The following is a 12,961-nucleotide window of genomic DNA, read 5'->3' as shown; positions in this document are numbered from 1 at the left end:
TATGTCTCTTCTGCCCGGCTATTGGCAGCTGGCATCTTTATTTACTAATCAGAAATAAGCTTGGGGGCAAGATCATGTAACATCATTTGGATGCAGACTCTCTTTGGGGCAATCAGGTCTTGAGGACCTGCACTTAGCATTACAATGCAGAGCAAAAGGCCCAAACCTCAACAGTTCTCCTTTTTAGTTCAATAAAAGCTTCCTTTTCTCTCAGATATGAATTGAGTGTAATTATAACAATTATGAAATGTATAATGTATACATTTATAACGTCTAATCCATTATATTTGGCAATTTAGATAAAGTATTTTATCATCTATTTTGGTGAGTTAGAATTTTGTATATAAATTAGTTATTATTTTAACATGTATTAGTATTCTAAAAACATCTTTTAAGACTTAGAATATCTTCTTAAATCCTAAACAACTTAAGTTAAATTGTGAGACTATAACTAACTCATCTTCAACCCCATCAGAGATTGAGAAGGAATAAATATTATTTGACTATGTAGGAAGTATAGGGACACATCTTTAAGAAATTATAGAAATGACAGAGATAGATTATCACCTGGACAGTCCCCAAATTGCTTATCATGTTGGAGCATCTATCTTCAGCCTTCTGGCCCAGAACATCTGACAGACCTTAAGTGAAGCACGAATTATGAAGGACAACTTACCCTGTAATAATTACATAACAACAAATCAGAGCCTAGTAATCAACTACTTTGTGTCTGATTGTCCTTTGTGGACAGCTTTCTGTCTGCATATAAAGTTAGAGCATTTCTTTTTTATATAATATTTTTTATTACATATTTTCCTCAATTACATTTCCAATGCTATCCCAAAAGTCCCCCATACCCTCCCCCCCCACACCCCTACTCACCCATTCCCACTTTTTGGCTCTGGCGTTCCCCTGTACTGGGGCATATAAAGTTTGGCTGTCCAGTGGGCCTCTCTTTCCAGTGATGGCCGACTTTTGATACATATGCAGCTAGAGTCAAGAGCTCCGGGGTACTGGTTAGTTCATAATGTTGTTGCACCTACAGGGTTGCAGATCTCTTTAGCTCCTTGGTTAACTTTCTCTAGCTCCTCCATTGGGGGCCCTGTGATCCATCCACTAGCTGACTGTGAGCATCCACTTATGTGTTTGCTAGGCCCCGGCCTAGTCTCACAAGAGACAAGTTAGAGCATTTCTTACCCAGTGGCTAGCTTTCCACAATTATAGCAACTCCACATAGATGTTATTGATGCTTATTTTCTTCTTTAAAGTGGGATGGAGTACTTCCAGAATAAAATCTAATAGTCAAAAGATCCTTTAATAATGAAATGATTTTAAATGTCATATTCTGTGGATCTCTGATGCTTGTGAAGTCTATTTATCTACATATAGCATATATGAATTGTTAAACATTGCTTATTTTTAGTTATTTACTATTTGAATAAATTTGAAAATATGTTATTGCAATTTACTAAATTAGTATCTAATATGATCATGAGTGTGACTGTCTATTAACTTTCATTACTTAGTTTTCCTAAACAATTTGTTAAAAGAACTGGGATTCAACTTTGTATTTTTAAATGTGTTGCATAGGGACAATGCCTATCTAAGAGTAACATAATTAATCTTAAATTTTGTATCAATATACAAAGATTTGTACCAGTGAAAACCTTAAACCTGTATCAATATATAAAATTCTGCATCAATATAACAAAATACAACCTCAATTCTGCATCTAAATATAAAGATCTCTATCAACATAAGATTATTGCTATAAAATGCTTTTGTTTAAGATTAGATTTAATAACCCAACAATATTTGTCTCATTCCTTATAATATTACTATATCTCCCCATTTTTTTTTCATTTCAACACTCTTCCCTTTGCCTAAGAAAGAAGGATAGAGAAGAGGAAAGAAAAGATAGAAATCCCTGATTCTAAACTTCCGAATTTGTTTCTTTTCTGTACAAGACCATAATTATTTATAAATTATCCCCTAAAATGACAACATATCTATAATTTATAGAATAACCAAAACTGTACATTCCAACTTAAGGGATTGAGATGATGTTTTTGTTTATTTGTTTGTTTATATTTTTAATAATTGCTTTCTGCTGAATTGGGATAAAGAATTCCTATTTGGGGCCCAAAAGGAAATTGAAAAAAATAGTTAAGTCAAAATAAAGCTGGCTGGCATTATTTGTTGTCCAGTCTTTATGTGTTGCTAAAGATCAGGGTTTAACTGAAGTCCTGACTGGAACAGTCTGAAAGGCTGGATGGACCCAGGTCATCAGGGATTTAGCAGACTTTCCTGAAGTTGTTCTTGAAGCAAGTCTCTGGAAAGAGCATCAGTTGAGACAGAATCAGGCAGGGAGCTGGAACAGTGGTCATCTCAGCATCCCTGAGGGTGAATCTTGTCAGGGCTGCCCTCCTGGTGTTTCATTCTGTAATATATAAACCTTAAAGCCAACATTTAGTTCTATAAAGATATTTGTATGGGATGTAAAGGACGACTTTGCAGTTCTTGTTTAAGTTGTGAACTATAACTGTCTTTCTTTATGAGTTAGTGTTTTCTTTATGAGTTAGTGTGATCATATGCTCAAGCTACAGTGTACATCTGTATGCATGCTGTATGAAAGGATGCCATGATGAAGTTAGAGGACTCTGTAGCTGACAAGATCCCTTGGCTATGCATAGCTTAAGTTTGGGCTAGAGACACTTTTCTAGCCCAGCCAGTTTCAGGGCTATTCCTATGTAGAGGGATCAGCAAATCATGTTACCTGACTTGTTTGTTTTTTTGTGATTTCTTTTTCTGCTGCAGCCAAGATCTTTAGGGGGCCTTCCTCTATCAAATTTGATCCTTACTACTTTGGAAGAAGTCCAAAGCCATTCTAAATTTTCTGTTAACACAAATACAGAGCCTCTCTCCCAAAATAGCATTTCCTTGGTCCAGCAACCCAAAATCATCAAAAGTATAGATTTATTTAATTTAACAACCTATTTTTAATTTAGGTTTGCTCTATTTTGTCCTCTCTCATAGATGATTTGTAATTCCATTATAACCACTGAAGTTTATACCCATCTTTATACTGATAATTAAAATAATTTAAAATAATAATTATTATTTATTGACATAGGGTTTCTCTGTGTAGCCTGAGCTGACCTGAAAATGTTCTGTACATTAGGCGGGCCTCAGACTCACAAGTAACCTATCTGTCCTTGCCTTTTTGTCCTAAACATTGAGATCAAAGGCCTGGATTGATCCATTTATCCATGTATCCTTAAAAACATTTATATTGATTTTCATTTATTTCTCCCTTATTTGGAGATTAATATTTCTGTAGATAAATATACTTATATCCCCTTTCTCTTTATATAAAGTAAGTTAATATCCTTTTTATATTTAACTTTATTTAAATTTCATTTTATTTACTGTATAACCGTATTCTCAAGCCATCATGTATATGTCATGTGCTAGGCCAAGCAGTCCCAGTTTTCCCGTGGAGGCCACGTTGAAGGAAACCAGATGCCTAAGGTAGCGTGGACATCTTAATTTATTTAACTTTTTATAAGTTTTTTGATTGCCGGAGGCATGCAGCCTTGCTTTTCGCTCTCTGAGCAGAAGGACTTTGCTTCATTGCTCAGCAGGGGTGTTTAACATCTGCTCATTAAAGCTGCATCTCCAAGACAGCATAGGGCAGCATTTGGGAAGGCCCCAGTCTGAACTTTGAGATTTCCACTTAGTGTGTTGTTTCTTTTCGGTTTGGGGGGCACAGCTATGTCTTAGCTTACACTATACAAACCGGAATTATAGGTGCCAAATTAGCACGCATTTAGTCTTTGTCTGGAATTCCGCATGGTTTTGGGGGAAAACCACGAGGTTTGGAGAAAAACTGACTTTAGTAAGAAACCAATTTTACTGAGAAGTTTGAGGGGTTTTTTTTTTTTGTTTTGTTTTTTTAATTTGGGAATCTGAAATTAGATTTTTAAAGTGAGCTTTTGCCCAACATTGGGCAGTAATATATTGTAAATTTTTAAAAATCTCAATCTGGTCCCACACCATCTTTGGCGCAATCTCAGCTGAGGGCCACAAGGTGCCCAGAGGACTCTCCAGGCACCCTAGCACAGCTGGGACCTTGAGAGCACTGGTGAATGGAATGCAACATCAGTTCCAAAATACTCAGAGGGTCTTGTGCTAGCAGGAACAGGGACAAAGGACACCTGCCTGACCAGCAGCTGGGGTTCTTTCTGGTCGGTGCCACCCCCAAATCATCTTTGGCACGATATCAGCTGAAGGCCCCCAAGGTCCCCAGAGGACTCTACACACTGCGGGCACACTAGCACAACTGGGACCATGAGATCACTGCCAGAAAACAGAGCTGAGACCCAGACCCCTGGACACCTTCCCTGCCAGAGGAGAGTCGGTTTCCAGGGAGGACTCTGAACCCAGGACTCAGGAGGTGGATCTGAGCTCCAGACTTCTGTGCACCTTCCCTGCAAGAGGAGAGCCTGCCTGCAGAGAGAGCTCTGACTACTGGGACTCAGGAGAGAGTTGAACTCTCAGGAGTGCTAACAGAGGCTAACAGAATCACAGGAAGAACAAGCTCCAGGCAGAGACAGCTAGAACATCTAACACCAGAGGTTACCAGATGGCAAAAGGCAAACCAAAGAATCTTACTAACAGAAACCAAGACCACTGGGTAACATCAGAACCCAGTAAGCCCACCATAGTGAGTCCTGGATACCCCAACACACCTGAAAAGCAAGATTCAGATCTAAAATCATATCTCATGATGCTGGTAGAGGATTTTAAGAAGGGCATTAATAACTCAGTTAAAGAAATACAGGAGAACACGGTGAATCAGATAGAAGCCCTTAAAGAGGAATCACAAAAATCTCTCAAGGAATTACAGGAAAACACTACTAAACAGGTAGAAGACCTTAAAGAGGAAATACAAAATTCCCTTAAAGAATTATAGGAAAACACAATCAAACAGGTGATGGAATTGAACAAAACATTCCAAGATCTAAAAATGGAAGTAGAAACAATGAAGAAAACACAAAGGGAAACAACTTTGGAGATAAGAACCCTAGGAAAGAAATCAAGAACCATAGATGCGAGCATCACTAACAGAATACAAGAGATGGAAGGGAGAATCTCAGGTGCAGAAGATTCCATAGAGAGCAGGGGCACAACAATCAAAGAAAATGCAAAATGCAAAAAGATCCTAACTCAAAACATCCAGAAAACCCAGGACACAATGAGAAGACCAAACCTACAGATAATAGGAATAGATGAGAATGAAGATGTTCAACTTAAAGGACCAGCAAATATCTTCAACAAAATTATAGAAAAAAAACTCCCCAAACATAAAGAAAGAGATGCCCATGAATATACGAAAAGCCTACAGAACTCCAGACAGACTGGACCAGAAAAGAAATTCCTCCTGACACATAATATTCAGAACAACAAATGCACTAAATAAAGACAGAATATTAAAAGCAATAAGGGAAAAAGGTCAAGTAACATAAAAATGTAGGCCTATTAGACTTGCACCAGACTTCTCACCAGAGACTATGAAAGCCAGAAGATCCTGGACAGATGTTTCAGACCCTAAGAGAACACAAATGCAAACCCAGGCTACTATGCCCAGCAAAACTCTCAATTACCATAGAAGGAGAAACCAAAGTATTCCATGATAAAAGCAAATTCATACAATATCTTTCCATAAATCCAGCCCTTCAAAGGATAACTACTCAAACCAGGAGCTGGTTCTTTGAGAAAATCAACAAGATAGATAAACCTTTTAGCCAGACTCACTAGAGGGCAAAGGGACATATCCTAATTAACAAAATCAGAAATGAAAAGGGAGACATAACAACAGAATCTGAGGAAATCCAAAACACCATCAAATCATACTAAAAAGGCTATACTCAACAAAACTGGAAAGCCTGGATGAAATGGACAAATTTCTAGACAGATACCACATAATAAAGTTAAATGAGAATCAGATCAATGATCTTAACAGTCCCATCTCCTCTAAAGAAATAGAAGCAATCATTGTCTCCCAACCAAAAAAAGCCCAGGACCAGATGGGTTTAGTGGAGAGTTCTATCAGACCTTCAAAGAAGACCTAATTGCACTTCTCCTCAAACTATTCCACAAAATAGAAACAGAAGGTACTCTACCCAATTCACTCTATGAAGCCACAATTACACTGATACCAAAACCACATAAAGACCCAACAAAGATAGAAAACATCAGACCAATTTCCCTTATTAATATCGATGCAAAAATAATCATTACAATTCACAGTAACGGAATCCAAGAACACATCAAAGCAATCATCCATCATGATCAAATAGGCTTCATTCGAGGGATGCAGAGATGGTTTAATATGTGGAGATCCATCAGTGTAATCCACTGTTTGAACAAACTCAAAGACAAAAACCACGTGCTCACCTCTTAGATGCTGAGAAAGCATTTGACAAAATCCAGCACCCCTTCATAATAAAAGTCTTGAAAAAAAATTAGGAATTCAAGGCCCATAATAAAAGCAATATACAGCAAAACAGTAGCCAACATCAAACTAAATGGAGAGAAACTCAAAGCAATCCCAAAAAAATCAGGGACTAGACAAGGCTGCCCTCTCTCTCCCTACTTATTCAATATAGTACTTGAAGTCCTAGCCAGAGAAATTAGACAACAAAAGGAGGTCAAGGGGATACAAATTGGAAAGGAAGAAGTCAAAATATCACTATTTGCTGATGATATGATAGTATATATAAGTGATCCTAAAAATTCCACCATAGAAACCCTAAACCTGATAAACAGCTTCAGTGAAGTAGCTGGATATAAAATTAGCTCAAACAAATCAGTGGCCTTTCTCTACACAAAGGATAAGCAGGCTGAGAAAGAAATTAGGGAAACAACACTCTTCACAATAGTCACAAATAATATAAAATACCTTGGCGTGACTCTAACTAAGGAAGTGAAAGATCTGTATGATAAGAACTTTAAGTCTCTAAAGAAAGAAATCAAAGAAGATCTCAGAAGATGGAAAGTTCTCCCATGCTCATGGATTGGCAGGATCAATATATTAAAAATGGCAATCTTGCCGAAAGCAATCTACAGATTCAATGCAATCCCCATGAAAATTCCAACTCAATTCTTCAACGAATTAGAAAGGGCAATTTGCAAACTCATCTGGAATAACCAAAAAAAAAAAAAAAAAAAACTAGGCTAGCAAAACCTCTTCTCAGTGATGGAATCACCATGCCTGACCTCAAGTTGTACTACAGAGCAATTGTGATAAAAAAAAAAAAAAAAAAACTGCATGGTACTGGGACAGCAACACACAGCTAGATCAATGGAATAGAATTGAAGACCCAGAAATGAACCCACACACCTATGGTCACTTGATGTTTGACCAAGGAGCTAAAACCATCCAGTGGAAAAAAGACAGCATTTTCAACAAATGGTGCTGGCACAACTGGCAATAATCATGTAGAAAAATGTGAATTGATCCATTCTTATCTTCATGTAGGAAGGTCTAGTCTTCATTGATCAAGGAACTCCACGTAAAACCAGAGACACTGAAACTTATGGAGGAGAAAGTGGGGAAAAGCCTCAAAGCTATGGGTACAGGGGGAAAATTCCTGAACAGAACAGCAATGGCTTGTGCTTTAAGATCTATAATTGACAAATGGGACCTCATAAAATTGCAAAGCTTCTGTAAGGCAAAAGACACTGTCAATAAGACAAAAAGGCCACGAAAAAATTGGGAAAGGATCTTTACCAATCTTAAATCAGATAGGGGATTAATATCTAATATATATAAAGAAATCAAGAAGATGGACTCGAGAAAATCAAATAACCCTATTAAAAAATGGAATACAGAGCTAAACAAAGAATTCCCAACTGAGGAATATCGAATGGCTGAGAAGCACCTGAAAAAATGTTCAACATCCTTAATCATCAGGGAAATGCAAATCAAAACAACCCTGAAATTCAACCTCACACCAGTCAGAATGGCTAAGATCAAAAATTCAGTTGACAGCAGGGGCTGGTGAGGATGTGGAGAAAGAGGGACACTCCTCCATTGCTGGTGGGATTGCAAGCTGGGACAACCACTCTGGAAATCAGTCTGGCAGTTTCTCAGTAAACTGGACATAGTACTACCGGAAGATCCAGCAATTCCTCTCTAGGCATATATCCAGAAGATGTTCCAACTGGTAATAAGGACACATGCTCCACTATGTTCATAGCAGCCTTATTTATAATAGCCAGAAGCTGGAAAGAACCCAGATGTCCCTCAACAGAGGAATAGATACAGAAAATGTGGTACATTTATAGAATGGAGTACTACCCTGCTATTAAAAAGAATGATTTTATGAAATTCTTGGGCAAATGGATAAATATGGAGGATATCATCCTGAGTGAGGTAACCCAATCACAAAAGAACACACATGATATGCACTCACTGATAAGCGGATATTATCCCAGAAACTTAGAATATCCACGATACAATTTGCAAAACACCTGAAATTCAAGAGGAAGGAAGACCAAAGTGTGGATACTTTGTTCCTTCTTAGAATAGGGAACAAAATACCCATGGAAGGAATTACAGAGACAAAATTAAAGAGAGCTAAGATGGAAGGAAATACCATCTAGAGACTGTCCCACCCGGGGATCCATCCCATATACAAATACCAAACTCAGACACTATTGCAAATGCCAGAAAGATTTTGCTGACAGGACCCTGACATAGCTCTCTCTTGTGAGTCTATGCCAATGCCTGGCAAATACAGAAGTGGATGTTCAGAGTCATCCTTTGGATGGAACACAGGGCCCCTAATGAAGGAGTTAGAGAAAGTACCCAAGGAGCTAAAGGGGTCTACAACCCTATAGGAAGAACAACGATATGAACTAACCAGTACCTCCAGAGCTCATGTCTCTAGTTGCATATGTAGCAGAGGAAAGATTATTGGCCATCAATGAGAGGAAAGACCCTTGGTATTGTGAAGATCATATGCCCCAGTACAAGGGAATGCCAAGGCCAGGAAGCAGGAGTGGGTGGTTTGGGGAGCAGGGCAGGGGGATAGTATAGGGGACTTTGGGGATAGCATTTGAAATGTAAATGAAGAAAATATCTAATAAAAATATTTTACAAAAACAAGAAAAAAAGAAAAAGAAAGAAAAATCTCAATCTGGGGGTTTTACCCCACTTTTAATCATTTAGTTTCCAGAGAAAAGACACACACAACCTTTATATTTACAGTAAGCCTTAATCAGCACAAGAACTGGGCACATATCTCTTCTCTATGTTATTATTTCTATTTTTGCAGCCAATAATTCCATTATATAATTTGCCATGTTTTGTCTGGGCTGCTCTTAACTCCAACTAACCAACCCACATGGTCATTATTTTATGACTGTCCTAACCCATGGTGGCTTCCTCCTGTCTCCACCTTCTCCCCTTGTGGTTTTCCTCTGATCCCAAGCTGGGAACCCTAAACCCCACCTATGTCTTCTCTGCCCAGCTATTGGCTGCTGGCATCTTTATTTACTAATCAGAAATAACTTGGGGGCAAGGTAATATAGCACACTTGAATCTAAGTTTGGACTCTCTTATCTCTGGTACTAGGTCTTGAGGACCTGCACTTAGCATTACAATACATAACAACAGACCACATGTCATCTCCCATCTGTCAAGTAGCCTGCAGTGAACCTTGAAATTCAGTGCAATCATAATCCAGATTAAAAAAAAAAAAAACTCTCACCATTCCAAGAAATTATCTGAAATTACTCTAAAATGTATAAGTGTGAATTGTAATCTGAATAAGTCATTGTTGAAAAGCAAGAACAAAGAGAACTTTCCTTTTTAGATATTAAGACATACTAAACCAGTGTTTCTCAACCTTCCTAATGCTATGACCCTTTAATATAGTAGTTCCTCATACTAGGGTGACCCCAATCCATAAAATTATTTTTGTAGCAACATCCTAACTGTAATTTTGCTACTGATATGAGTCACAAGTATCTGGTATTCAGGATACCAGATATGGTTGACCCCTGTGAAAGGGTTATTCTACCCCTAAAAGGGATCACTACCCGCAGGTTGAGAGCCCCTGCACTAACAATCTTTTAGTGATAATTAATATTGGTTAGTATAGAAGTACTGAGTAAAGTAGGAAAGTAGAGAAGTTTAAAAGTCCCACAATTTTTAAAAATTGAAACATATACAATTTCAGTCTCTTTGAAATACCTATCTCTTTTAAAATTTAAAGTCTTTTAGAATCTACTATCTCTTAACTGTGGTCTCCAAGGACCAAGGCACACTCACAATCAAATCCAAACAAAACCATATTTAACCAGTAAATAACTTAACGGCCAATGTCTGGGCTCTTCCAAACGGCTTCGCCACTTCCCTGGCCTCATCTGCAGCACACACAGCCTGTCTTCTAAGCTCAGGGAGGCCCCACTCCAATGCTGCTGTGCTCTCAATGTTCAGTCTGGGGTACTAGCATCTCCAAAATGCTGGGCTACACTTGTGTAGCAGAACTATATTCTGCCACAGCTGAGCTGCTCTTTCATTAATAGCCTCATTTAGCCTCTCCTCCTGGTGCCAAGCCTCAACTTCTTTGCATGACCCCTGCAGTCCTGGACCTTAACCTGCCACTGAGGCTGCAGCTTCACACATGACCTCTTCTTACCTTTCATGTCTCAAGCCTCAGCTGCTGTCGATGACCCCTTCCTGCCTTCGAAACCAGTATCACTTGGCAGACTCTATACACAACCATTCATTGTCCCAGCAAGCAAAGGTTTTACTTAAGTGGTTCTGGTCTCTTGTTAATCACAGTTGATTCTCCAAAATCAAAAGTGAATTGGGAAAGAAAGGATTCATTTGACAGTATTCTTGTACATCATAATTCATCATCAAGGGAAGTCAGAGCAGGAATTCAAACAGAGCTGGCGACTGGAGATAGGAGCTGATACAGAAGCTATGGAGGGGTGCTGCTTATTGGCTTACTCCCTCTGGCTTGCTCCACCTGCTTTTTTATAGAACCCATGGATCCACCCACAATGTAATATGGGCCCTGGCCCCACATTAATTAAGAAAATGCACTTCAGGCTTGCCTGCAACCTGATTTTAGGAAGGCATTTTCTCACTTAAGGTTACTTCCTTTAAATGGCTTTGCCTGTGTCAACTTGATGTAAAATTAGTCAACATATAAAGAAAAACTGATTTAAAAAAATACAAGTGAAATTATTAGTCAAGGGATAAAAAGTAACATGTCCATCAGAGTCTAGAGAACTTTCTTGTCCCTCCCCAGAGCTAACACCATAAATACACGTGGATTCCAGGGCTGCTTCAGGTTATATTTTTTCAAATTTTTATTAGATATTTTCATTATTTACATTTCAAATGCTATCCCTAAAGTCCCCTATACCCCCCCCCCCGCTCCTCTACCCAGCCACTCCCACTTCTGGGCCCTGGCATTCCCCTGAACTGGGGCATGCAAAGTTTGCAAGACCAAGGGGCCACTCTTCTCAATGATGGCCTACTAGGCCATCCTCTGCTACATATGCAGATAGAGACACGAGCTCTGGGGGATACTGGTTAATTCATATTTTTGTTCCACCTATAGGGTTGTAGACCCCTTCAGCTCCTTGGGTACTTTCTCTAGCTCCTCCATTGGGGGCCCTGTGTTCCATCCTATAGATGACTGTGAGCATCCTCTTCTGTACTTGCCAGGGACTGGCATAGCCTCATATGAGACAGCTATAACAGGGTCCCTTCAGCAAAATCTTGTTGGCATATGCAATAGTGTCTGCATTTGGTGGCTGATTATGGGATGGATCCCCAGGTGGGGCAGTCTCTGGATGGTCCATCCTTTTGTCTCAGCTCCAAACTTTGTCTCTGTAACTCCTTCCATGGGTATTTTGTTCCCTATTCTAAAGATGAATGAAGTATCCAAGTGTTGGTCTTCCTTCTTCTTGATTTTCTTGTGTTTTGCAAATTGTATCTTGGGTATTCTAAGTTTCTGGGCTAATATCCACTTATCAGTGAATGCATATCAAGTGACTTCTTTTGTGATTGGGTTACTTCACTCAGGATGATATCCTCCATATTCATCCATTTGCCCAAGAATTTCATAAGTTCATTGTTTTTAATAGCTGAGTAGTACTACATTGTATAAATATACCACACTATCTGTAACCATTCCTCTGTTGAGGGACTTCTGGGTTCTTTCCAGCTTCTAGCTATTATAAATAAGGCTGCTATGAACATAGTGGAGCATGTGTCCTTATTACCAGTTGGAACATCTTCTGGGTATATGCCCAGGAGAAGTATTGCTGGATCCTAAGGTGGTACTATGTCCAATTTTCTGAGGAACTGCCAGACTGATTTCCAGAGTCATTGTACAAGTTTGCAATCCCACCAACAATGGAGGAGTGTTCCTCTTTCTCCACATCCTCGCCAGCATCTGCTATCACCTGAATTTTTGATCTTAGCCATTCTGACTGGTGTGAGGTTAAATCTCAGGGTTGTTTTGATTTGCATTTCCCTGACGATTAAGGATGTTGAACATTTTTTTCAGGTGCTTCTCAGCCATTCAGTATTCCTCAGTTGAGAATTCTTTGTTTAGTTTTGAATCCCATTTTTAAATGGGGTTATTTGACTTTCTGGAGTCCATCTTCTTGAGCTTTTTGTATATATTGGATATTAGTCCCCTATCAGATTTAGGATTGGTAAAAATCCTTTCCCAAACTGTTGGTGGCCTTTTTGTCTTCTTAACAGTATATTTTGCTTTGCAATTTTAAGAGGTCCTATTTGTCGACTATCGATCTTACAGCACAAGCCATTGCTGTTCTGTTCAGGAATCTTTCCCCTGTGCCCATATCTTCGAGGCTTTTCCCCCACTTTCTCCTCTATTAATTTCATTGTCTCTCGTTTTAT

General features: G+C 38.8%; 1 protein-coding gene across 10 annotated transcripts in view; it reads left to right on the top strand.

Annotated features, from left to right (window-relative positions):
- Positions 1-12,961, top strand: part of Adgb (androglobin) — a 139,391-nt gene that overhangs the window by 100,910 nt on the left and 25,520 nt on the right. For 7 of the 10 annotated variants that reach the window (XM_011243163.3, XM_030244999.1, XM_011243160.3 and 4 more), the window contains one exon: positions 3,475-3,531. The exons of the other annotated variants lie outside the window; for them this stretch is intronic. In XM_011243163.3, coding sequence (XP_011241465.1) covers positions 3,475-3,531 — 57 coding nt within the window. The remainder of the gene's footprint in view (positions 1-3,474; positions 3,532-12,961) is intronic. 10 annotated transcript variants of the gene reach the window in all.

The sequence above is a fragment of the Mus musculus genome, chromosome 10 (assembly GCF_000001635.26).
Source record: "Mus musculus strain C57BL/6J chromosome 10, GRCm38.p6 C57BL/6J".
NCBI classification, from domain to species: Eukaryota; Metazoa; Chordata; class Mammalia; order Rodentia; family Muridae; genus Mus; species Mus musculus.
This window is presented reverse-complemented; position numbering and strand designations above follow the sequence as displayed.